Source organism: Ovis aries, chromosome 3 (assembly GCF_016772045.2).
Source record: "Ovis aries strain OAR_USU_Benz2616 breed Rambouillet chromosome 3, ARS-UI_Ramb_v3.0, whole genome shotgun sequence".
NCBI classification, from domain to species: Eukaryota; Metazoa; Chordata; class Mammalia; order Artiodactyla; family Bovidae; genus Ovis; species Ovis aries.
This window is the reverse complement of record NC_056056.1, coordinates 182,603,958-182,631,745: the sequence shown is the minus strand read 5'-3', so window position 1 is coordinate 182,631,745 and position 27,788 is coordinate 182,603,958. Positions and strand designations below refer to the sequence as shown.

The following is a 27,788-nucleotide window of genomic DNA, read 5'->3' as shown; positions in this document are numbered from 1 at the left end:
TTAACACCCTGCAACTAAAAACAAGATAGAGGAATCAGACGTTACTCTTCCAAAAAATGAATTAGTATTGTGTGGGAAACATCATTCTTCTAAGAGTGTGTCTGTGTGTGAGTGTATAAATGTGTGTATATTTATGGAATCTGTCATATCTACTACTGTGGGCAAGAATCCCTCATAGTCAACAAAAGAGTCCACAATGCAGTACTTGGGTGCAATCTCAAAAATGACAGAGTGGTCTCAGTTTGTTTCCAAACAAACGATTCAGCATCACAGTAGTTCAAGTCTGTTGTCCAACTACTGATGTTGAAGAAGCTGAAATTGACCAGTTCTATGAAGACTTAAAACAAGTTCTAGAACTAACACCAAAAAAAAGAAGAAAGAAAAAAAAAGAGATGTCCTTTTCATTGTAGGGGATTGGGATGCAAAAGTAGGAAGTCAATAGATACCCAGGATAACAGGCAAGTTTGGCCCTGCAATACAAAATGAAGGTAACAGAGTTTTGTCGAGCGAATACCCTGGTCATAGAAAACACTCCTTTCCAACAAAAAAGAGATAGCTCCTCCCCTGGAGGAGGAAATGGCAACTCACTCCAGTATTCTTGCCTGGAAAATCCCATGGACAGAGGAGACTGGTGGGCTACAGTCCATGGGGTTGCAAAGAGTCAGACATGACTTAGCATCTAAAAACAAAAACAAAAAAGCAGAGAACTTTAGTAATTCTCACTTAGCCACAGGGTCAGGAAGATCTTCTGGAAAAGGGAGTGGCTACCCACTCTCCTTCAGTATTCTGGCCTGGAGAATTCCATTCAAACATTATTGAATGCTGTGTGTTAGGTCTTGTGGTAAGTGCCTTACATATATTATTTAATTCTCACCAACATTTTTGAGAGAAATTTCATTTTTGTTTTTAGCTGAGAGATGATGAGACACCAGTACTTGAATGAGGATTTTTCTGACAACAACAAAAAATTTTTAAGTAGTTTTTCCTTCAAGAAATATGTATTAAACCCTGTAATAGGTTCTGAGAATTTAACAGATAGGAGGACACATGACTCTTATAGCGTTTTAATCCATTTAAAGTTGATTTTCTGTATGGTGTAAGAGAGTGGTCTACTGTAGTTCTTTTTTAGAAACAAATGGGACGTAATTGCTTTATAATGTTGTGTTAGTTTCTGCTGTCCAACGAAGTGAATCAGCTGCATGTATATATCTTCCTCTTGGGCCTCCCTCTCACCCCACCCCCTCATCAGACTCCTCTAGGTCACCACAGCACCAAGCTGAGCTCCCTATGCTTTAGAGCAGGCTCCCGTTAGCCATCTACTTTACACATGGTGGTGTATATAGAGCAATCCTAATCTCCCAGTTTGTCCCACCCTCCTCTTCTGCCCTGTGTCCACACGTCCATTTTTGGTATCCGAATCTTTATTTGTGTCCCGGAAATAGGTTCATCTGTACCATTTTTCTAAATTCCTAATGTGCGTTAACATTTGTTTTTCTCTGTCTGACTTACTTCACTTTGTATGACAGGCTCTAGGTCCTGCCACATCTCTACAAGTGACTCAAATTCATTCCTTTATGTGGCTGAGTAATACTCCGTTGTATATACGTACCACATTTTCTTTATCCATGCATCTATCATTGGATGTTTAGATTGTTTCCATGTCCTGACTACTGTAAACAGTACTGCAATGAACATTGGGGTACATGTGTCATTTTGAATTATGGTTTTCTCAGGGGATTTGGCTAGAAATGGGATTGCTGGGTTATATGATAATTTTTAGTTTTTTAAGGAATTTCCGTACTGTTCTCTCCAGTGGCTGTATCAATTTACATTCCCAGCAGCAGTGCAAGAATGTTCCTTTTTCTCCACATCCTCTCCAGCATTCATTGTTCGTAGATTTTTCACTTATGGCCATTCTAATTGATGTGGGGTGATAGCTCATTGTAGTTTAGATTTGCATTTCTCTAATAACTAATGATCAATATCTCTTCATGTGTCTTTTGGCCATCTGTATATCTTCTTTGGAGAGGTGTCTATTTAGGGCTTTCCCCCATTTTTTGATTGGGGTTTTTGGTTTTTTGACATTGAGCCTCGTGTGCTATTTGTATATTTTATTCTTTTGTCAGTTGTTTTGTTTGCAAATATTTTCTTCCATTCTGAGGATTGTTTTTTCATCTTCTTTATGGTTTCCTTTGCTGTGCAAATTCTTTTAATTAGGCCCCACTTGTTTATTTTTATTTTCTTTAGGAGGTGGATCTAAAAAGAATCTTGCTATGATTTATGTCAAAGAGTGTTCTGTGTGTTTTCTCTAAGAGTACTATAGTGTTCAATCTTGCATTTAGATCTTTAATCCATTTTGAATTTATTTTTCTGTATGTTGTTAGGATGTGTTCTAATTTCATTCTTTTACATGTAGTTGTGCAGTTTTGCCAGCACCACTTACTGAAGAAACTGTCTTTTCTCCATGGTATATTTTTGCCTCCTTTGTTATAGATTAGGTGACCATAGGTGTGAGGGTCTACCTTTGGGCTTTCTATCCTGTACCATTGATTGATATTTCTGTTTTTTGTGGCAATGCCATTCTGTCATGATTACTGTAGCATTGTAGTATAGGCTGAAACTGGGGAAGCGTGATTCCTCCAGCTCAGTTTTTCTTTCTTGAGATTGCTTTGGCTATTCAGGGTCTTTTGTTTCCATACAAGTTGTAAAACTTTTTGTTTTAATTCTGTGAAGCATGCCATTGGTAATTTGATAAAGATTGCACTGAATTTGTGGATTGTTTTGGGTGGCATAGTCATTTTCACAGTACTGGTTCTTCCAGTCCAAGAATATGGTATATTTCTCCATCTATTTGTGTCATCATTGATTTCTTTCATCAACATTTTGTAATTTTCTGAGTACAGGTCTTTTGCCTTCTTAGGTAGGTTTATTCCTAGATATTTCGTTCTTTTAGTTGTGATGGTATATGGGGTTGTTTTCTTAATTTCTCTTTCTGAATTTTCATTGTTAGTGTATAGGAATGCAAGAGCCTTCTATGCATTAATGTTGTATCCTGCAACTTTACCAAATTCTTTAACTCTAGTAGTTTTCTCATGTCTTTAGGATTTTCTATGTATAGTATCATAAATGCACACAGACAGTTTTACCTCTTTTCCAATTTGCATTCTTTTTACTTCTTTTTCTTCCCTGATTGCCATACTAGGACTTCCAAAACTATGTTGAATAACAGTGGCAAGAGTGGACACCCTTGTCTTATTCCTGATCTTAGAGGAAAAGCTTATAGTTTTTCACTATTGATAATGATGTTGTGGGTTTGTCATATTTGTCCTTTATTATGTTGAGATAGGTTCCCTCAATGTCCAATTTCTGGTGAGTTTTTAATCAAAAATTGGTGTTGAATTTTGTCAAAAGTTTTTTCAGCATCTATTGAAATGATCACATGGTTTTTATTCTTCAGTTTGTTAATATGGTATATCACATTGGTTGATTCTCATGTTTTGAAGAATCCTTGCGTCCCTGAGATAAATCCCATTTGATCGTGGTATATGATCCTTCTAATGTGTTGTTGGATTCTGTTTCTTGGTACTTTGTTGAGAATTGTTGCATCTGTGTTTGAGTGATATTGGCCTGTAGTTGTCTTTGTGTGTGTGTGTGTGTGTGTGATCTTTGTCTGGTTTTCGTATCAGGTAGCCTTGTAGAATGAATTTGGGAGTGTTTTTCCCTCTGCAATTTTTTTTTTTTTTTTTTTTTGCCTTTAACAATAATATTGTATTATAAAAGCACTTTACAACTCCATCCCATCTTTGAGTACAAGTTACTGGGGTATGTGGGCTAATGATTATCTGAAAGCATTTCTCTATTCAGACCCATAATCCAAGTGCTCTCTGAATATTATAAGGTGATATAGTAAGTGGGAAGTGGAGGAGGAAGAGGAAAGAGAGGGGAATAAGGTTCTCCCAGTTAAGGGCTTTGTTGCAATGAGGGGATGAGGAAGTATGAAGATATTTTTGCTGTCTTTTCATCCTTATACTGTGTTAAGTAATGCTTACAACATAAATTCAGCAGGCTTTTCCTGAGCTATAACTCAGAAATTTACTTCCTGCAAACAATGTATTTACAAATATGTTTATTAACTTACACAGCAATCTCACAATAACTAGTAAAGATTAAAATGGTGCACTCCTAGTATATTTGTTTGCAGTGTTTTAAGGGAAATACATATTGCCATTGTGATGAAGCTCTAAAGACTGAATAAAATATCTAAAAATTAATAGTTAAAAAGGCAAAGAAATAAATATCAAAGAAAAAAGATTAATTATAGCTTAAATATAAAACTGAATCACTAATTAACCAAACTATACAGATCTAATAAAAGCAAAACCAGGTTGAGAGAACCAACATAAAAAAAATGCTGAAAAATAAGGCATAAATCTGCATAATGTTAAGTTTTATTTTCATTCTCTCTTTTCCCTCTTCTATGTATGCTTGTTCAGATCTGCCTCTAAGGGCTTATAAGAAAACTTTCCATCTTTAATTTGATCTCAAATGTCCTGGGCAAAGCATTTGCTATTCTGCTGAAGAGTCTACAGTTGGTACGCTTTAGATATCATTGTTTCCACTTGTTACAGTAGTTTTGATCAAGATGCCAAATTTAAATTCTTACACTGGTTCTTCTTAAAGGAATTTGATTTCTACAGTGACTTGCCTGCATAGCATTTTTAAAAAAAGAAACAAAGGAAGAAATAAACTCAAGAGAAATCTATTGCTTAAAAAAGTCTTCTTTTTCAATCAGAACTCTATTTTGACAATTTTAAAATCTTGGGAGAATTAGCTCTTAGAAGAATTAAATATTTAAAACTTGTTCTGAAGCACTTTTACTTTTCTCCCAGAGTCTAACATGTGCAAGGATCATTTGTTTTGGTCAGAAATATATTTTATGTTCATTTACTTATAAGTATTGGTCATTGGGACTCATTCTGAAGACACATCAGAAACCCTTTCCTTATTCCAGCACTGCCTTCCATGATAGCTGAGCTTTGACCTCAATTAAGGTCTAAGTAATTTATATCAGTGCTCAAGAATAATTTTGGATATCTTGGCTGAAGGCCTAGAGCAAGTGGTATCGCTAAAATACAAGGTAAATCCAGTGGGCTTGGTCTGACTTGGTCTGGCTTTGCCTCCTCTTGTTAGTTGAGGGAGGGTGGGTAGGACTAGGAGATGGGGTAAAGGAAAAGTGAGTACAGCAGGAGATCAAGTAAGTCGGCATAGGCAAGTACTCCTATGAATAACTATTCTGTAACCAAGCCACATACTGTTGAGAGTTCCATCATTTTGAAGTACATTCTCGTAACATTAAAAATGAAAAACAATGTTAAGAAAATGTATCTAATTTTTAAAGTTATCACTGGAATATGCTGGAATCATTTGGCTTTTTGTAAAATATAAATAATGAAGACACTGACTTTTTTGTGCTTGTGAAGCTAATAGATCATCTCCACGATACAGGCAGCAATGATGAATTGCAATACGTTATTACTGAAGGGAAAAGGTTCAAGCCAATATTCACACTGCAGTCAATGAAAGAGTAAGGGGGCCAAAGCAGTGAGCTTCTGGAGCAAAGTTGAAGATGCCATGGGGGATTAGCAGGAACAGCCTCCTTCGCTGACTGGCTGCTCCTGAGGCTTTTCCAGTTTTATGTCAATCATGTCTTCTCTGCTTCTGTCCTGTGTGCTTTCCATTCCAGGTAGAGCTGCTGCAACACGTCGGAAGAGCTGCTTTACATTGTATCCTGCTTTTGCACTAGTTTCAATAAACATAACATTCAGCTCTTTGGCTTTCCTCTCTCCTTCCTCAATTGACACTTGCCTCTTATCAGCAAGATCTGTTTTATTTCCTACTAGCATGATGATAACATCACTTCCTCTTTCTGTTCTGACATCATCAATCCATTTTGTAGTTTGCTGGAAGGAGTTAACATTTGTGATATCGTAAACTACTACAGCTGCAGCAGAATCACGGATGTAACTGGGAATGAGGCTACGGAAACGTTCCTGACCCGCAGTATCCCACAGCTGCAGCCTGATTGTTCGATCCTCCAAGTACATTGTTTTTGATAAAAAGTCAATACCAATTGTTGCCTGATAGGTATTGTCGAAACTGTCATACATGAATCTGGTAATCAGTGATGTCTTTCCAACGCTCTGCTCTCCCAGGAACACCAGCTTGAATTTCCTCAGCGGATTCCCGAAGTCTCCGCCCGCGGACATGATGGAGCCGGAGAAGCTGCCGCCGCCTCAGCCCAGAGACCTCCCGGACCGACGCCGCTCCAACCGGTTGACGAAGAGGCTAGAGTAAGGGCCGGCGCCAGCTCTCGGCCCTGCAGGGCCCGGCGGTGGAGCAAGGCTGGAGAGCAGGGCTCCTCTACACAGACAGGCAGCCGTCGCCGTCGCCTCCCCTCGGAGTCGCCTAGCACCTGGCGAGGCCCGCAGCTAGAAAGGGAATGAAGGCGGTGTCGGAAGCAGCCAGGGGTGTGCTAGGGGTGGGGGGGATCCCAAGGCTAGCGCCTTTCCCCTCTGAGCACCCGGCACCGAAACTGAGGTGAGGGTGGCGGAGTGGAAGCCGCAGAAGCGTTTGGGACCTCTCACACGCAGCGCTTCAGCTCCACAGCTGCCGCCGCCGCAGCCCAACCTCTGCAATTTTTTATAAGAGTTTGAGAAGGATGGATGTTAGCTGTTTTCTAAATACTTGATAGAATTTGCCTGTGAATCTGTGTAGTCCTGGACTTTTGCTTGTTGAAAGATTTTTAATTACAATTCAATTTTTAATTGCAATTTCAACTTCATTACTTGTGACTGGCCTGTTTATATTTTCTAAATCTTCTTCATTCAGTCTTGGAAAGTTGTACGTTTCCAAGAATTTTTCCATTCCCTCCAAGTTGTCCATTTTGTTAGCATATAGTTGCTTGTGAAAATGAAAGTGACAGTTGTTCAGTCGTGTCCTTCTCTTTGCAACCCTGTGGACTGTAGCCCACGAGGCTCCTCTGTCCATGGAATTTTCCAGGCAAGAATACTGGAGTGGGTTGCCATTTCCTTCTCCAGGAGATCTTCCTGACCCAGGGATCGAACCTGGGTCTCCTGCATTGCAGGCAGCTTCTTTACCATCTGAGCCACCAGGGTAATACTCATAGTTGTTTGTAGCAGTTTTTTATGACCCTTTGTATTTCTGCAGCATCAGTTGTAATTTCTCCAAATCAATTTTATTGATTTGAGTTCTCCCTTTTTTTTCTTGATGAGTCTGGTTCATCAAAATTGATGAGACTTATCAATTTTATCTTCTCAAAGAACCAACTTTTAATTTTATTGATCTTTGCTAGTGTTTTCTTCATTTCTTTCTCTTCAGATCTTTATGACTTCTTTACTTCTACTGATTTTAAATTGTCTTTAGTCTTGTTTCTCTAGTTGCTTTATGTGTAAGGCTAGACAGTTTATTTGAGATTTTTCTTGTTTCCTGAGGTGAGATTTCAGGAGACTGTTGTAGTTTCTTTTTCCCTATCCTCACTTTCAGTCTGTAAGTGTCCCTAGCATTGTTGCTAAGCTGTTTTGGTGGTGCTGAATTCTCTTAGTTTCTAGCTCACTTATTCTGTAAAACTTTTGATTTCTCTGTCAAATATGGAAGAGATCCTTGCTTTATAGAATAATCTTGGTTGTAGTTTTTTTTTTTTTCCCCCCTTTCATCACTTTAAATATATCATGCCACTGCCTTCTGGCCTGCAGAGTTTCTGCTGAAAAATCAATTGATAACTTGATGGGGATTCCCTTGTATGCTATTTATTGCTTTCCCTTGCTGCTCTTAATATTTTTTCTTTGAATTTAAGTTTTGTTTGTTTGATTAATATGTATGTTTTTCTCCTAGGGTTTATCTTGTATGGAACTCTCTGTCCTTCCTGAACTTGTGTGGATATTCCTTTCCCATGTTAGGGAAGTTTTCACCTATAATCTCTTAAATATTTTATTACACCCTTTTTCTTTCTCTTCTTCTTCTGGGACCCCTATAATTCAAATATTGGTGCATTTAATGTTGTCCCAGAGTATCTGAGACTGTCCTCAATTCTTTTTGACTTTTTCTCCCTTATTCTGCTCCTTGGCAGTTATTTCCGTCATTCTATCTTCCAGCTCACTTATTCATTCTTTTGCCTCAGCTATTCTGTTATTGATTCCTTCTAGTGTATTTTTCATTTTTATTTCAATTTTTGTGTTGTTCATCTGTTTGTTCTTTAGTTCTTCTAAGTCTTTGTTAAATATTTCATATTTTTTTTGATCTATTCCTCCATTCTATTTCTGAGATTTTAGATCATCTTTGCTATAATTATCCTGAATTCATTTTCAGGTAGATTGTGTATTTCCTTTTCATTTATTTAGTCTTGTACATTTTTACCTTCCTTCTTCATCTGTAACATATTTTTGTTGTTGTTGTTTCATTCTTTTGATGGGTGGGACCATGTTCCTGTCTTACTGGTTGTATGGCCTGAGGCTTTCAGCACTGGACTTTGCAGACAGTTGGGTAGAACCAGGTCTTGGTGCAGAGATGAGGATCTCTGGGAGACCTCACTCTGATAAACATTTTTGGGGTTCTGAGGTTCTCTGTTAGTCTAGTGCTTTCAGGTTGATGCTCCCACCACAGGAGCTCAGGCCTGACCCCTGGCCTTTGAACCAAGATCCTGCAAACTGCATGACACCACAAAGGAAAAAAAAAAAGGAGAATAATAACAAAGAATAAAAAATAAAATTAGAAAAATAACAGATATATTAGAAAAAATAAAAATAGAAATGAAACAAAATAACATCAACAATATAAAACAGAAGCACAATGGCAAAAAATAAAACCCCCCAAAACTCTGGAAAAAGCCTTGGCGGTGGTAGGGCTGGAGCTTAGGTGTGGGTATGGATTAGGTGGGGCTCATGTTTGGTGGGGGCGGGGCCTAGGTTCAGGACCCAGGGGTCTGGAAAGGGCCCTAAGGGTCGGGGGCAGGGTGCAGCCTTGCATCTCCAAGTGTGGAGGGTCAGGACCAGGACCGCTGTAGGCTTGTTGGGGCCCAAGTGGACTGGGCAAACACTGGCTGTGCTCCCCTTTGATCCTCCTGTCCCTAAGGGTCCCTCCCTGTTACCCCATTGACTTCTACTCTTCCTCTCCTCCTCTTTTCTCCCGCGCTCCCAGGACCTGAAGGGGGCATTGGAGGGAGCATCAGAGGGTAGAGGACCAGGCTTGGGACCCAGTAGGCTCTCTGGCGCTCAAGTGGACAGGAGAAATGTTGGCCACATTCCCCTCCCATCCCACAATCCCCTGAGGGTCCCTTCCTATCCCTGTTTCTCTCCTCATTGTGAGTGGACCCCTCCAGTAGTGGGATCCCCCTTCTCTCTCCTAGTTGCCCCTCAAGGGTACCTGTCCCTTCCTGCCTCCATCTCTTCCCCCTCCCTGCTCACCCCCACCCCCACATCCTACATAGTAGCTTGGGCATTCCTCTCATTCTCTTAGGTGTCCTTATCTATCCCCCACCAATGTCAAGTAGGTGCCCTAGTTGTGAGGAGACATGAACTTCACATCTTACCAGTCCACCATTTTGACTTCACCCCCTCCATTTTAGCTCTTACATGTGGCTGTCTGATTTTCCCAATACCATTTTTTAAAGAGATTGTCCTTCCCCTATTGCATAGTCTTTGAAGCTGTCTTTCTGGTGCTGTTTCTCCTGGCCAGCAAGTCATGGAAATGTATCAAGAGTTTGAAAGGGTGACTACAAGGAGCCAGACTGTGTTCTGGCGTCTAGTGTCCAGCTTCATGGGTGTTGTGAGGCAATTATAGAAGTAGTAGAAGCAGCTATGGTTTTCTGGTTCTAGCTTTCTGATCTTCCTTATTACTAGACCACAGAAATTCCAGTGGCAGCCCCTTCACTCCTACTCCTTTGTTCCTTCCAACAGTAGTGATTCCTTATTGAATCCCTTGCCCATAAATTTTCTGGAGTTATTTGTTTCCTGTACTGAATCTTGACTGACAACTCAATTCTCATTTGATTTATTTCACTCTCATGGTTCTAGTTTCATGCTCCCTAGGCAGCCATCCTATTATGATTTGATAGACAGTTTGTGTAATGGATAAGAATATAATCTCTGGAATCAGGTTTGGCATCAAATTTTCTTCAATTACCATAGGAAAGTCATTTAACTTTTAGGAGTCTCAGTTTCCTTACTGTAAAATATTAATAGTGATGATAATATACCTCATAGGACTGTCATGGAGATTAAATGTCACCTTGTGTAAGTTCTATATACATAATGAAAGTTGATAAACGACAGTTATGTTATTCCTGTTGTTATCATTGTTGCTATTACTACTGTGTGTCTGACTTTCACACTCATTCCTTGGATTCTCAAAGTAGAAGACAGGTCCTCATGACCTAATCAAAGCCCTATTCTTGGACATCACTGTTACCATATATCATAAGATGATATATTCTGTATTCATTAAAATAATCTTTTAGAACAATTTTTCACAACATGCATAATGATTGACATTTGCATGCATGAAAACCACATGACCTGAGGGTATAATCTATGCTTTTACCTCGCATTCCAGAAAGCATATTAGAATTCACATGAGCGAAATGATATTGTTATTGCAATACATCTATGTATATATGTATTTGTTTATGCTATAATTTGTTAAATAAGAGCAAAATGATTCACAAAATTTTATATATTTCTATTTTCTCAGTTCAGTTCAGTTCAGTCGCTCAATTGTGTCCAACTCTTTGCGACCCCATGAATTGCAGCATGCCAGGCCTCCCTGTCCATCACCAACTCCCAGAGTTCACTCAGACTCACATCCATCAAGTCAGTGATGCCATCCAGCCATCTCATCCTCTGTCGTCCCCTTCTCCTCCTGCCCCCAATCCCTCCCAGCATCAGAGTCTTTTCCAATGAGTCAACTCTTTGCCTGAGGTGGCCAAAGTACTGGAGTTTCAGCTTTAGCGTCATTCCTTCCAAAGAAATCCCAGGGCTGATCTCCTTCAGAATGGACTGGTTGGATCTCCTTGCAGTCCAAGGGACTCTCAAGAGTCTTCTCCAACACCACAGTTCAAAAGCATCAATTCTTTGGCGCTCACCTTTCTTCACAGTCCAACTCTCACATCCATACATGACCACTGGAAAAACCATAGCCTTGACTAGACGGACCTTAGTCTCACTGCTTGACTGATGATGAAATTTTCAAACTTTCCTGAATAATTTTCTCCCTTTACTTGTTGGCAACTGCTCTTCTCTGGTTGGATCCTTCCTCCCCGTGCTATGGACTGGAAAATGCCTCCAGGCAGAAAGTTGAAGCGATCATAGTGATCACTCATTTTATTCTTTCTCTCAGTGATCAAAGTTCTGGAATGTCTATTGTCTCAGGTCTAAAACCAGGTGTTTCACATATTTTTGTTTAATTTTCCAGTTGTTTACAGTGAAAGGACAAGTCTGCTAACAGTTATTCCATGTAGGATTAGAAATGCTGCCATAAATATTCTTGATTGAATGAATCATGTAATTTGAGAGGAACTATTAGAATATAATCTCTGATTTTCTACCTAATGTCTTTTGTGGTCTCTCAGGTATTGAAGATAGCTTTTCCTTTGGGGATAAAATGTTAAGAGATTCTTGTCCTTTTGATCTTTTCTCTGCAGCTGCTGGATCCCAAATCACCCTCAGAATGACACTAAGTTTCTTAAGATTAGAAAAAAAATAATGACTTTTTAGTTTCTCACTGCATACATGTAACCCCTCTTACTTCAAGCCTTAACTAACTTAAACCTTGATTTCTCTTTCTTTTTCTTTTCTTTGACTTTTGTTCTTTTGCTCATTCTTCTTATTCTCAGTCTTGTTTTCTCTCAGGGAATCTATTTTCCATCACATTTTAATATTTACAGACATGCATTTACATTGATTTTTTCTTTTTTTTTCTTTGGCTATGCTACATGGCTTACAGGATCTTTGTTCCCCAACCAGGGATTGAACCTAGACCCTCAGCAGTAAAAGCACAGAGTCTTAACCACTGGACAGTCAGGGAATTCCCACACTTACATTGATTTTACAAAATATTTTTTCCTGGAAAAATTGACTAGATATACATGCAAGCAAGAAAGAATGATTTCTTTTAGACATCACCTGGATTCAGCCCAAGATGGAAAGGACCTGGAAGCCACTCAAAGTCTTGGATAATTGCTAATTGGCTGGAATATTGGAAAATAACTTGGCATTTCCCACATGTAAACTATGTATATAAAAGAGAGATGAGTAGAAATAAGACATTTATTACTTTTCCCTAGAAAGGTAGCTATTTTTATATTTTTTTTCATTAAGATAAAATTTTATTTAAAAAGTGTTATCTTATACTGCAAAGATGTCCATTAAACGGTATAACTAAATATGCCAGAGAAGAAGCCATGTAATTAAAATGTCCACTTAACTCACCCAATCATTTCAAAACCATACTTTGCTGACCTATATAACCCCATTTAAAAAATATCTTTTGTTTTAAACAAGAGAAAAATAGACAGATACATGTTGGTAAATGCTAACTGTCCATATTCACATAGATACACAGTGTAATCTCTGAGTCCAATATTCAGAGAAAGGAATAAAAAAGCTAGAATTCTGTACACTACTACATAGAAGCTAGCACCCTCCAGCTTCCAACAGAACTGAGGGAGCAGAAGATTTTTCTGTTTTCTCACAGAACATGGTGGTGTTGATCACATAAAGTTTTTATTGAGGCTGGAAGGGATTAAAATGAAATTGGAACAGAAAGAGGGTAAAAAGTTTTTTTCAACTGAGTTCTGCTCAAGGTATCTATTCCCCAAAATAAGTTGCAAACTATGGTATAAAGAAGAAAAGAGACCTCAAAAACAGAGCAACCAAGCACAAGGGGAGAAAGAAAGAAAGGCTGCAACTTGCTTCCACAGACTGAAGAAAATTAAAAAAAGAAGGGCTTCCCTGCAGCTCAGACGTTAAAGAATCTGCTTGCAGTGCAGGAGACCTGGGTTTGATATCCGGGTCAGGAAGATCCCCTGAAGAAGGGAATGGCAACCCACTCTAGTATTCTTGCCTGGAGAACTCCATGGACAGAGGAACCTGGCGGGCTACAATCTGTGGGGTTACAAGGAGTTGGACACGACTGAGTGACTACTACTACTGGAATCCATTAGTGTTCCATTTGTCTTCTCCTTAATCCTCCTTTCATTACTCCCACTCACCATCATCTTCATCTTCATGTTTATCCTCATCCACTTCAACAGTATCTTCCAATTCTTCCTCTTTGTTATCATCTCCTTTTTCTTCTCCTTCTTCTCCTTTCCCCTTTTCATCATCCTTGTCAGGAATCAAGTATTTACTGTAATGGAGATTAGCCAAATATCATCTTTGGTGAACTCTCCTAACTCATCTGCACCTACATCAGAATGAACAGTAAACCAGGTGAAGACACTCTCTGGTTTCTCATGCTGTCTCTTCCTGCTGGCTGTATTCTGTATTTGACTTGAACATTTCATCAGATTCTTTCTGGATTGCTGTTTGATTTCAGTGGACTTTGAAGATGGATGACCACTCTCATTCAGATGAAATTCTTTGAATAGAACTTTATTTTCAAGGAAAGGGTTTTCATCAAAATAAAAATCTATTCCATAATCTGATATAATATCTTCAAATTCTGTCACTTCAGCTCTTGTCAAATAATGCACTGTCTCTTTGTCCTCTTCCCCAAGCAGTGCAGACACTTGTGGATGGTTAACAAATGTTGTCACCGTAAAATTTTGTATTTTGGCAATCAATTTTGACTTCTTCTTTAAAAATGTTGTCAGAATTTGTTGTATTGCTGTTCTGCTTTCAAAATCTCCGCACTGGCTTGTTCATCAGGTCTGTTTTATTTTCTTCATCAGTATGTTCAATTGCTTCTTGCTGTTCTTTTCCTTCCTTAGGCAAGTTCAGAAAAGCAGATCTTTCCTTTGGCTTGGAGGCAGGAGTCAGTCTCAATTTCTTCAGTTTTTCCACTTGGGGTGGAAGTGAAGAATGATGTTTGGGGTCTGTGCTACAAGAAAAGCCAAGAATCCACCTAAGTGAAGAGACACATATGAGGAGCTCTAAGAAGTAGAAGGGTAACTCTTCACTGCATAATGAGGCCTGTGATCTCAGCCATGTGGCCACCATCTTAGGATCAATGTAAAAACCTAAATAGTCAAATTTGAGGCATTTAGATAGGTCCAGTTTTCTTCCAAAAGACAGCTATTGCTATCAGTTTCTTTCACATCTTTTCAAATATACCATATAAAACACTGATAATGACTGTTCTTCATTTTTCTTTTTTCATTTAACATTGTATCTTGGCAAAGTTGCTAGTCAGTACAGAAAGAGCAACACCCTTATTCTTTTATAGTCTAAGAAAAAGCTGTAACTGTTAGGTAAAAGACAACCAAGTACACTAAAAAATGTTTAACAGGCTTTAATGGCGAAGCGCTCCCGGGCGGGGTTCCTGGACCCGAACGGGGCAGGTTGAGGAAATCCGCGTGCTGGGCCGTGTAGGAAGTTTGTTTATATACACACACTGAGAGGGATGGCTGGGCTAGCGGAAGAGGGTTTGGATAGGTTGCCAGTTCACAGCGTCGCGAGCTGATAGGTTTCTCTGTGCGGCTGGGACGGGTGGCTTATGCAGCTGAGGCCGCGCGGTTCATGCAGCTGGGGCAGGGCCGCTTTAGCTGGCGGAATGGGCTGTCATTGGTCCCTGGGATCTGGGAGGATCCTCCGTTAGGGACTTTCTCGCCGGCGGGAGGGAAAGGAAGGGCAGCCCATCATGGCCCCCGGGGTCCGACCTTACATTAACCTAATTCGTTTTCTTTTTTAGTTGAAATATAATTGATATATAACTTTATATTAGTTTCAGGTGTACAACATGATGTTTTGATATTTGTATAATTTGTGAAAGGATAACCACAATAAGTTAGCATCCATCACCATAGTTATAGGGCTTCCCTGGTGGTTCAGACGGTAAACAATCCTGCAATGCGGGAGGCCTGGGTTTAATCCCTGAGTTGGGAAGAACCCTGGAGGAGGCCATGGCGACCCATGCTAGTATTCTTGCCTGGAGAATCCCCATGGACAGAGGAGCCTTGCAGGCTACAGCCCATGGAGTCACAAAGAGTTGGACATGACTGAATGACTAAGCACACACCATAGTTACAAAGTTCTTTTTTTGTGTGATGAGAGCTCTTATGATCTACTTTCTTAGCAACTGTAACACATCCATTACAGTATTACTAACTGTAGCCACATGAGGAACATTACATTCTCATGACTTATTTATTATTATTTTTTATTTGGCTGTGCTGTGTGTCATGCCGGATCTTAGTTCCCTCACCAGGGATTGAACCTGTGGCCCCTTCAGTGGAAGCACGGGGTCTTAACCACTGGAGAGCCAGGGAAGTCCTGACATTTATTTTATAACTGGAAGTTTGTACTTTTTAACCCACTTCATCCATTTTGCCCATCCTCAACTGTGCCTCTGGCAACTACCAACCTGCTCTCTGTATCTATGAGCTTGGTTTTAATTCGACATATAAGTGAGATGATATGGAATTCATCTTTCTCTGACTTATTTTACTTAGTGTAACGCCCTCTAGGTTCACCCATGTTGCTGTTGCCACAAATGTCAAGATTTCATTCTTTTTTTTTAGCGTAATTTTATTAATTTATTTGACCATGCCACACAGCATGTAGGATCTTAGTTTCCCAACCAGGGATCAAACCTGTGCCCCTTGAAGTGGAAGCTCAGAGTCTTAACCACTGGACCATTAGGGAAGTCCCTTTTTTTAAATGGCTGAATAATATCCTATCGTATCCGATCCTATATATCTATATCTTTTCTTTGTCCATTCATCTATTGATGGATAATTAGGTTGCTTCCATGGCTTGTCTGTTAATTTGTTTAACCAATACTTGCTGATGATCAATAGCATTAATCTTTAGCCAGTACAAATTCTGCTGCATGAATCATCTTACACATGCTATTTTACATATGCACAAATGCATCTGTAGTATGAATTCCTAGAAATTCAATTGCTGATCAGAGGATATGTAATTTTAAGTTTTATAGGTATTGGCAATTTTTTCCAGGAATGTGAGAGTGAATAATGTGTCCTTTACAATACTGGGCACAGTGCTTTATAGTTGTTTGAGAACTCATATATTCATTTGTTGATCCAGTGTACCTTTGTAAAATCACATAAAGCAGTATATGTGACGGAAATGTGAAATACACAATCTTTAAGACTAAAGCATTATGACTATTTTCAATAATAAATTCAATCAGCTCATGTTTGACAAATAAATTTCTGGGTTTATCGCTTCCTTGTTCTGATGTGGGCACAGTGAGATAACAGAAGTAAGCTATCCATCTAAACTCCACCCTAAACTGCAATGGCTCTGGCTTCAAAGTAACATTCACTTTAAGATAGAAGGGTAACGTTAGGTTTTACAACCCAAAAAGCAAAAATAAGTCATTTTCACTGGACTTCTTTGTTCAGATGAGAAAGTTTTGTTCTTCCAGGTGTGCATCTTTGGATAAAAACATATTCTTGTTAATGCCTCAAATGAAGTCAATGTACTTAGCAAAGATACAGTTCAGCATTCTCTCAAGTTGAAAACATTTAGGGTGTAAATGAAGTCCTATGGGCGGAGAAGATGGCAACAATATGTCCAGAGCTCTAAACTGAAAATATAGGAAGACTAAGAAATAGTCCCTTGGACTGCAAGGAGATCCATCCAGTCCATTCTGAAGGAGATCAGTCCTGGGATTTCTTTGGAAGGAATGATGCTAAAGCTGAAACTCCAGTACTTTGGCCACCTCACGCGAAGAGTTTACTCATTGGAAAAGACTCTGATGCTGGGAGGGATTGGGGGCAAGAGGAGAAGGGGACGACAGAGGATGAGATGGCTGGATGGCATCACTGACTTGATGGATGTGAGTCTGAGTGAACTCTGGGAGTTGGTGATGGACAGGGAGGCCTGGCGTGCTATGATTCATGGGGTCGCAAAGAGTCGGACGCGACTGAGCGACTGAACTGAACTGAACTGAAGGAATAGATTGTAGTTGCAGTTACGGGTCATGAAAATTGGTGCTCTTACAATGGGGTTTGCACTATTTGTACCTTTATTCAAATGGTGAAGATTATTATAAATTTCATCTCTGTTATGGTTATATTAGCTCTATTAGAACTAGACAGAGATATCCTAGGGGAGGTCTCAGCCTGAATTCTCTTTTTAGTCCTAGAAATGGACTTTAACAGGGGTCTTCCTGGCTAAGAAAATGCAAACTTTCAGCATGGAGCTCACATATGCATGTTCCTTATCATTATCTTTGTATTTCATAACACAGTATGAAGAGGGAAGCAAATTATAAATCATTTTTCATTGTGAAATTCTTACATTGAGAAGGCCAATAAACATCAGTTAATGTACAGACCAAGAAAACTACTGATGGCATCAGAATATGTTGTACAAAGGGTCATAAGGAAATGTAACAGGTTTATTTGCTAACACTGCATTCAAAAGGGAGTTTTCTTTTTCTGAACCCAAGAAAAATACTAGATTGTTTGTTATTGTTTTTGGCAAAAACCTTTCAAGTCTGAGGACCATTATTAAGGCTATCTGCTGCCATTTCTTATAATGATTCTACTTTTTTCCAGTTTTATTGAGAAATAATTGATCACTGTTTAAGTTTTAGACATACAGAATCATGGTTTGATTTACATATATTGTGAAATATATTCAGCAAATATCCATTTTCTTGTAAACATACAATACAAAGAAAAGAAAAAAAAGGAAACATTTTATTTTTTTGATGAAAACTCATAGGATATACTCTTAATTTTTCTGTATATCACACAGAAGTGTTAACTAGTCATCATGTTGTCTATTATATCCACAATATTTATTTATAACTGGAAGTTTATACCGTTCTACAACCTTCCTACACTTTCTCTCCCTTGAACCTCTACCTAAGGTAACCATAGTTCTGGTTTCTTTTTCTATGAGTTTGCTTGTTCCTTTTAAAAAAGATTCCACCTACAAATGAGTTCATGCACTATTTTTCTTTGTCTGACTTATTTCACTCAGCATAATACCTTTACCATCTATCCATGTTGTTGCAAATGATAGGATTTCCTCATTTTCTTGGATGAATAATATTTCATAGTATATGTGTATAGTATCTATATGTATCATGGCTTCTTTATCAGTTCATCCAATGATGAATTAGGTTGTTTATCTGTCTTGGTTATTGTAAATAATGCTGCCATGAATATGGGGCAGCAGATAACTCTTTGAGCTAGTATTTTCATTTTCTTTGGATATATTCTCATAAGTAGAATTGCTGGTATATAGTAGTTCTGTTTTTAATGTCTTGAGGATCCTCAATACTCTTTAATATATGAGCTATATCAATTGACATTCTCATTGACAGTGTACAGGGTTCACTTTTCTCCACATTCACACAAGAAATTGTTATCTCTTTCTTTTGATGATGGCCATTTTAACTGGAGAAGGGCATGGCAACCCACTCCAGTATTCTTGCCTGGAGAATCCCATGGACAGAGAAGCCTGGTGGGCTACAGTCCAGAGGTCGCACAGAGTCAGACATGACTGAAGTGACTTAGCACTCACAGCCATTCAAACAGCCATGAGATGACATTGCATAGTGGTTTCCTATTTTTCCAGTTTTATTGAAATATAACTGACATACAGTATAAGTTAAGGTATACAAAATACTAATTTGATTTATATATCATGAAGTGATATTATAATGTTTAGTGAACACCCATCATCCCATAGAGGTACAAAATAGAATAAAATAGAAAAATAGAAAAAAATTTTATTGTGATGATAACTAGGATTTATTCTCTTAGCAATTTTCATATATGACATTTGGCAATGTTAACTCTATTTATCATGTTATAAATTATAACCTTAGTACTTACTTATCTTGTATCTGGAAGTTTGTACCTTTGACTGCCTTCATTCAATTCCCCTTTCTCCCACCCCTGCCCCTGGTAACCACAAATCTGATCTCTTTTTCTATGTTTGTTTTTGAAGTATAATTGACTTACAACATTATGTTAGTTCTTAATATAAAATATAATGATTCAGTATTTCTGTACATTTCAAAGTGATCACCAAAATAAGTCTAGTTACAGTGTCACTGAAGGTATTAGTTATTGCCAATATTTTCCACACTGTGCATTTTATGCCCATGCCTTATTTCCTTTAAAACTGGAAGTTTGTACCTCTTATTTTAAAAATTATTCATTATTTGAATAATAAAATTATTTATTATAAAATATTTTACAATTATTTACATTTTTAAATATTTTATAATATACAATTTATATTATTATAAATTATTTTATAATAAATATATTTAAATATGGGCTTCCCTAGTGGCTCAGAGGGTAAAGAATCTGCCTGCAATGCTGGAGACCTAGGTTCAATCCCTGGTCTGGGAAGATCCCCTAGAGGAGGGCATGGCAACCCACTGCCGTACTCTTGCCTGGAGAATCCCATGGTCAAAGGACCCTGGTGGGCTATAGTCCATGGGGTCGTAAAGAGTCTAACACAACTGAGAAACTAAGCAGACATATAAATATAAATACAAGTTTCTCAGGAGACATGTAAGGTGGTCTGGTATTCCCAAATAAATAAATACTATACAGAACTAGAAAAGGTCAGTTTTCACTCCAGTCTCAATGGAAAGAAGGGCAATGAGAAAGAATATCCAAACTACTGCACAGTTGTGCTCATTTCACATGCTAGTAAGGTAATGCTCAAAATCCTTCAACTTAGGCTTCAACAGTACGTGCACTGAGAACTTCCGTATGTACAAGATGGGTTTAGAAAAGGCAGAGGAACCAAAGATCAAACTGCCAACATTTGTTGGATCATACATGGAGAAAGCAAGGGAATTTCAGAAAAACATCTACTTCTGCTTACTGATTTTGCTAAAGTATTTGACTGTGTGGATCACAACAAACTGGAAAATTCTTAAAGAGATAGGAATACTAGACCATCTTTTACGTCTCCTGAGAAACTTGTATGAGAATCAAGAAGCAACAGTTAGAACTGGACATGGAACAACAAACTGGTTCCAAATTGGGATAGGAGGCTGTATACTATCACCCTGCTTATTTAACTTCTATGCAGAGTACATCATGCGAAATGCTGGGCTGGATGAATCACAAGCTGGAATCAAAGGACTGCTGAGAGAAACATTAACAACCTCAGACATGCAGATGATACCACTCTAATGGCAGAAAGTGAAGAGGAACTAAAGAGCCTCTTGATGAGGATAAAAGAAGAGAGTGAAAAAGCTGGCTTAAAACTCAACATTCAAAACACTAAGATCATGGCATCCGGTCCCATCACTTTGTGGCATAGATAGAAAGAAGGGGAAAAAGTAGAAGCAGTGACAGATTTTATTTCTTGCGCTCCAAAATCACTTTGGATAGTGAATGCAGCCATGAAATTAAAAGTCGCTTGCTCCTTGGAAGGAAAGCTATGACAAACCTAGACAGCATATTAAAAAGCAGAGACATCACTTTGCCATCAAAGATCCAGATAGTCAAAACTAAGTTTTTTCCAGTAGTCCTGTAAGAAAGTGAGAACTGGACCATAAAGAAGGTTGTGTGCTGAAGAACTGATGCTTTGGAATTGTGGTGCTGGAGAAGACTCTTGAGAGTTGCTTGGACTCCAAGGAGATCAAACCAGTCAATCCTAAAGGGAATCAACCCTGGATATTCATTGCAAGGACTGATGCTGAAGCTGAAGCACCAATACTTTGGCCACCAGATGCAAAGAGCCAACTCACTGGAAAAGACCTTTATGCTGCGAAAGACTAAAGGCAGGAGAAGAGGGTGACAGAGGATGGGATGTTTAGACAGTATCACTGATTCAGTGGACATGAATTTAAGCAAACTCTGGGAGATCATGGAGGACAGAGGAGCCTGGTGTGCTACAGTCCGTGGGGCTGCAGAGTTAGACATAACTTAGTAACTGAACAACACCAATCACTATGTTTTATTAAGTAGGAGCCAGACATTTGGAAACATCATGTTAGTTTATTTCCTCAACAATCTTATAATCAGGAAGTTTCAACTCCATTTTATCAATGAGGTAAAATTGACATTCAGAAAGTTAAAGTAACTCTCCAGAGTCACACAGTCATCGAGAAGTAAAGTCAGAATCAAAACCCAGTTCTCTACTCAGCTAAACTAATGTCTCATTGAAGTAACTGGAGATTACCCAAGCAGCTGATGCTCAAGCCAACTTTCTTCCAAGGTAATCTGCTCAATGAAGGTACAACTTGTGTTCCATAATTAGCAGTTAAAGGTGAGGAATGGCAACTGTCAAGAAAAGTAAGGAATGAAAAAAGAGGCACAATAGTTTCTGAAATGACTTTATTCCATCCCTGTAGTTTAACTGCGCATCATCTTTTCTTGTTCTCCTTGAAATCATTATTGGTTTAACTGCAGTTCTTAGCTCACCTATCATTCTTTAACCATAAATTTTCATGAACTTTGTCCTGAATACAATGAAACAGCCATAGTTGATAATCTGTAGCATTTGAAAAAAGTTATCTTGAAAGTCAGAAGAAATCAGTTTGCTAAAATTGTTGAATTCTTTTTGAGTGTCTCTATATAAGGCAGGCAATGTTGGTTGACTATTCTGCAGCCCCCTTTTTCTTTGCTCAATAAAACACTGATTTTGTTCAAGTAGTCACCATTCATGAGTCCTAGGGAAGGTAGCCCCTGCCTTTGGTGAAGTATGATTGGTTTAGTAAACGAATTGTAGTTTCATTTTTCTTACCATGAATTGAGTTAGGAATGGATGTGTGATCTAACACTGGACAGTATGAGTGATGTCTGATGGAAACTTCGGGGAAATTTTTCTTTATTTAAAAAAAAGAATGCAAGAAAGGAATGTTTACTTTTCTGGCCTTTAAACATCGCTCTGTGAAGATGAGGTGTTTGGAATTGCTGTAATCATTTTGTCAAAATGAAGAAATCAACCTAGAGACAAAATCTAATACAGTGACAATGAACCCAGCAGGTAGATGGGAGGAATCTGAGTTCCTGATGACTGCAATGAATCGCTAAATAACCAAATCTGAGCCTAAACCTGACATTTCTGTTTCTTAAGCAAAAAACATTTACTGCGTAAACCATTTTGAGTTGAACTTTCTTGTTACTTAACTGCAAAATGAAGCATTTTAAGTGATAAACTCAAACAGGAGAAACACAACCTGAGATGAAGAGTTGGGTCACTTTAGATATGAGCCACCAAGAGTGGGAATATGTTACTATGCTATTAAGACGTTCACACCTAATTCTTTTAAAAATCTGTTTTGACAATACCACTAAAACAGATTACTTCTGTCTTTTAAATTTACGACTGCAAACATCTCCAATTTGAGCAAGGAATAAAAGAAACAAGTTCCTGAGGAAAATAGTGTCAATTTTCAAAATACTAGTTTTCATGCACTCTTATTATAGAGGCTGTCAATTCTGACTTCACCCATTTTGGCTAAAAACAAAAGTATTTTCTCGATAATTCTCTGCTTCTCACTCTAATCATTTCTTGTTTTATGAGGGAGATCTTTTCCAGAAGACTTGTATAGGTCTAGAGTGCCTTTACTCTCACCACACAGCTGATGACTCCTCATGTCCCAGGTGGAACAAAGGGCACTATAAACTGTGACAGTGTCACAGTGAAGTCAGTTCCATCAAGAGCTGTGAGTGCTTCCTTAGAAAGGTACATCTCATTGGTCCACAGCTCTAGGAATAAGTGTCCAGTGTATGTCTGTTGAAAGGTACTCTAAATGAAAATGGAAATCCCTAACTTCTTTTAAACATAAGAAAATACCCTGCAGTGATTCAAAGAAAATCTGCAACAGTTTGGACTTCATTTTTCTTCAAAATAAAAATGCCAGATGTATGTTAGCAGCTTACAAGCGAAATTCAGGCTTCTGAGAGAATTAGTTGCCTCTTGAAGCGGGATCTTTGAAGGTCTGATCAGTCAAGATGAAGGAATGTCTGTGGCTGCCTCAACCTGCTTCTCTGGACGAATCTATACCTTCTGAGTTGTCTTTCCATCCACAGATGCAGCAGTCCAGTGGGAGTAAGACAAAATGTTCAGGAACTAATCCTAAATCTATTGAAATCACTGATTTTCAGGTTTTACTAAATCATGATTAGGCCCAGGTCTGATTTACCAGTAGTCAAGGCTTTAGCTGGATGAACTGGGCTAGACTGTTGTGTTGTTTAGTGACTAAGTTGTGTCTGACTCTTTTGTGACCCTATGGACTATAGTCCGCCAGGCTCCTCTGTCCATGGGATTCTCCAGGCAAGAATACTGGAGTGGGTTGCCATGCCCTTTTCCAGGGGATTTTCCCTGCCCAAGGATTGAACCTGTGTCTCCTGCATTGCAGGTGGATTCTTTACCACTGAGCCACCAGGGAAGCCTGGGCTAGACTGTGAATAAGATAAATGCCTTTTTCCCTCTTGACTATAGCTCAGATCACTGATGTCACAGTGTTTACAATAATCATCTAGGAAAAAAGGGGTTTATTGATTCAAAAAGATTGGTGACATGCAGCATACTCTATTCCTTCTTAGAGATTTCACAATGCATGCTGCATATTAGGAACTGAGAAATCTTATAATTTAGATCTTTTCAATCTTTGTATAACTCAGCCATCTTCAAACTTATTAAGTATAGGCTATTTCTTCTCATGTAACATGTATAAATACCCCCAAAGAACTTGTGTTCTGAAGAACAGACTTTCAGGAACATTTGTCTGGGCAATATTTATCTTCCTCATTCTACCTGGCCTTCTGAGGGATGAATCATAAGTGTCTATGTGTGTGTATAAAATGGTTGACTAGGGGGAAGATTGGGCTTTTATCTAAATCAAGCTATCTGAAAAGAGAAATTCAAATAAGTAGATTAAAAAAGGAAAACAAAGGCCTATCCACACAGTAAACTCCAAATACTTTAGTCAGTGTTTATTGTGTAGGTACTGTCAGGCATTAAGTGCTTTATAATTATGAAAATATTCAATCCTTAAAGCGATCCCATGAGGTAACTACCCCTATCATTCATGTATAACAGAGAAGGAAAGCTGAGGCTCAGAGAGAGTAAGGACTTTACCCCAACTAAGCCTAACCTTTACCCTCCCAGCAAGTGGACAACTGCAATTTGAGTTCAAGCTGGCTGGTCCTAGAATCAGTCCTCTTAACTGGCCAAGAGACAAACCAAAGAGAGCCCCCACATTTCCCCAGAGTGAAGACACAGTCTTGCATTCTTGGCTCCCGGGGAACCCCCAGAAAGAAGCCATCTCACCTGGATTCACATGGCCCCTCTGCATTTTCCAGCTAAGCCACTTTGGAATGTAACCTAACCTTTCTCTGCTTCAGGTTATTTTCACACGTAAAATGAAAAAAGAAAAGAAAAAAGTATATACTTTATGAGGAGGCTGTGAGAAGTGCTCAACATATGTCCATTCTTGTTCAGTCAAAGATAGTCATACAAGCCTCCCCCTACTGACCCTAGTGTGTCCTCTACTCTGTCAGAGGAAGACCATGTCATCTTCTACACTGTGGTCTTTCAGATATTTAAAGATAGATAATGTGACACTCTTCTTCCAGGCTGAATATTGCTGTTTTTTTAAAACTGTCTTCCAGACTATGACTTTTAGAATGCGTCCCCCTTAATAAATTTTAAACAACTCCTATGCCAATGTGTGGTATTTTGATTTTTCTCTCCTGAACAGACCATAAAAAAGTTTTCCTTTTACTCATAGTCCTTAAAGGGTTGAAGTTTATTTCTTAAGAGATGAAACTGTCAGTATTACTATAAATAAAACATTAAAGTAGAATTTTATTTTGAAAAGTTTGTTTCCTTTTTAATCTATTTTCATTCTTACAACAAATACTTTAAAATGTAAGTTACTGAATCTTAACATGCGCCAGTTACAGGGTCATGTTGGGCGTTAACTGAATGAATGATTGCACATTTTTCTTCTCTGTCGTCTTAATAAGAACTGAATCTTTTCTGATACAAGAAGATATTCTAAAGAGGACTTGACCAGATGTCCTCTAAATTCCCTCCTAATCCTCAGATTTTGTGATTTGAGGCTTCTGCAATTTTTTTCAAAGTATATACATATTGAAGTCCTCACTCCATGCACTTTATTTAGAGGAAATTTAATTTGTAATGATAGTATGTAGATTATATATACATGTTTTTATATATATCTCCCCTCCTTTTCCTTCTTCTAAAGAATTGCTTCTTTATAGGGTGATTAGATTGGTTTTACGGTTTATCTACACATGTTGCTTAATTTTCCCATTTGACACATTAATCCCCTCTTTATCTTGTCAGATAACCCTTTGGTTATTTCTATCAAGTATTAACAATGTTTCCATTTAATAGAAATCCAGGGCAGCAACCTCCCCTATCCCAGAAGATCATGAAGAATTCTTGACAAAGCAGCAAGGCCTTTAGATCTTTTAGCAGAAATAAACGCAGAGGTCCAGCTCAGTCCCTTTGATGACATGGACACAGTCTCGGACACACAGAAAAGAAAAGCTTTGTGTATATAGCCCTGTGATCAAAGTGATATTCAGCTACATATGGACCTCCCTCAGAAGTGTTCATAGACAGTAAAGTACTGAGATTTTTGCAAACAAAGTAGGACATGGGGGATCAAACATTAGTCTATCTTCGCATGGTCGCAGACCCACTCAATTTAAAATCTAACAATATCTAGATTTGTATGTCTCTCCATCTTTAGTCACTAGCTACTCCCATCTTTCTTACAGGAAGTGTTTCTTGGTAAAGAATTTAGGACTAATTAGGGGAGAAATATAAGCAATTATATTTCTTATTAAACTCTTAGTAATTAAAGTTGAACTTTATAAGTCAAATACTCAAACATCATGTCAATCATATCACAGATACCAAGATACACAAATAAGTCACATATACCCAACTACCAAGGCCTCATTTTGTGTTTAATATTATTGAAGGCTCTACTATGCCTTAAAAGCACAGAAATTTCTTAAATATACATTAATTATCTGGAGGAATAAATATACTCCAAATGCTTATCATCAGAATTTTGGAAAAAGAGATGTAATTTCTCTCTTCAGCATTTTAAAAACTGGTACCTAAATAATTTCATTTTGACGTAGTAACCTTAGTCTTCTTCACTGAGCTTTTGAAATGAAAAAATTAAAGTTCCAAATATAATAAAGGCTTAAGTACACATTCAAATTGAAACTGGCAATTTATTTCCTATCATACTTTGCTGGCCAAAAGGAGCTGAAGGATTTTTTTCCTTCTTATTTTCTTGACGTAACTATTGTCAGATTCTTTTTCAAAAGAAAAATATAACAGAATTATGGTTAAGAAGACTAATTCTATCTGAATGGTATTAATCACAGCCCAGTTAAAATAACACTTAATATAGACTCCAATAGATGATGCTGTCAACTTTTAAATGTTAGCATTTCTCATATATATCATTTCTGGATGGCCTAGACACATTTTTTTTCCTCAACATAACTTCATTTTTCTTCTCTAGTGTTTTCTTGACTTAAAATAATGGCTTAAGGCAGATCACATGAGATTTAGTGGTTCTGTACTATTTTTAAAATTTTGGGCAAAGTAGGCTGGTTGATAATGTAGTTCATTAAAATGAGCTGGGTTTTCATGGCCCTGGCTTGTCCAACAGATTGAGAGATCTAGGTTCCTTTTGTAGCCAAACAGTAAAGTCCAGTCTTCCACCAGCTCATTGCAGTGGCTGACGTCCAGCAAACAGTACTGTGAATACTACTGTCAGGAGTAATTTGCATTTAATAGTGTTGTTACAGGTGAAGTGTTTCCTTGAGTAAAAATCCTATTTATTATTTAGAGGGAACACCGAATTTCAAATTGTAGGAAAGACTTTAAAATTTTCTATGACCACTTCCTTTCAATTTCTTCTTCTTATAGTCATGCATGCTCTGTGATCTAAATTTCTTACATTTATTGAAAAGCCGAGAAAAAAATCCAAGAGGATAAAAACAAGCACAAAGTAAACAAACAGGCAATGTTGCCATTATATTTTCTCCTGGACGGCTCCACAAATATTTTTTGTTTCTGTTTCAACACTGCAGAACAATACACTCATGGCTCAATGGTGAAACAACACACAGGTGAGTGACAAAGCATGGAAATCAGGAAAGGAATATAAATGTGAGTCAAAATTAAAAACCCCAGTGACACAACAGCTTTCTTCCTTATTTACCTAGTTAATGTCCATTCCACATAAATTCATATTTTGATTCCAGGGGGCCATGCACCATTAGCCCTGATCAAAAAGATCACTATCTGTAGAGGGTAAAATTGAGCCTGTTGCCAGTACCTACTGGTGTCAAACTCACAAATGTCATCTGGATTCAAGGACTATGGAAATAGAAAAGTATAGAAACAGGATATGCTTTTTTGAGGTTTCTTAAGCTGGGAAGTAGAAAAATAGGTGTTTTCCTTTGGGGCTTTTTGTACATTTCTGAGAGCACTTTTCCACATTCCTCAGTCTTTCAGGGAGTGGTAGGCTTTGGTAGTCCGGCTGTTGACAAAATCTGTCTTCTTAAACTGAGCCTTTGGAATAAACAAACA

General features: G+C 38.2%; 2 protein-coding genes and 1 pseudogene across 2 annotated transcripts in view; all 3 read right to left on the bottom strand.

Moving 5' to 3' along the window:
- Nucleotides 1–4,109: 4,109 nt before the first annotated feature.
- Nucleotides 4,110–6,254, bottom strand: LOC114114036 (ras-related protein Rab-6A). Its single transcript, XM_027967772.3, has one exon. The coding sequence runs from the start codon at nt 6,165–6,167 to the stop codon at nt 5,640–5,642; it is 528 nt and encodes a 175-aa protein (XP_027823573.2). The 5' UTR covers nt 6,168–6,254; the 3' UTR covers nt 4,110–5,639.
- Nucleotides 6,255–7,873: 1,619 nt separating this feature from the next.
- On the bottom strand, nt 7,874–21,573 carry LOC132659469 (protein SET-like; annotated as a pseudogene).
- PKP2 (plakophilin 2) overlaps nt 21,165–27,788 on the bottom strand; it is a 97,109-nt gene continuing 90,485 nt past the window's right edge. Inside the window, exon 13 of the mRNA XM_012175044.5 lies at nt 21,165–27,770. Within this exon, the coding sequence (XP_012030434.1) occupies nt 27,702–27,770 (69 nt within the window). The 3' untranslated portion in view covers nt 21,165–27,701. The remainder of the gene's footprint in view (nt 27,771–27,788) is intronic.

Coding starts and splice junctions, on each gene's coding strand:
- LOC114114036 (XM_027967772.3), bottom strand. CDS start 6,167: ATGTATGACAGTTTCGACAATACCTATCAGGCAACAATTGGTATTGAC.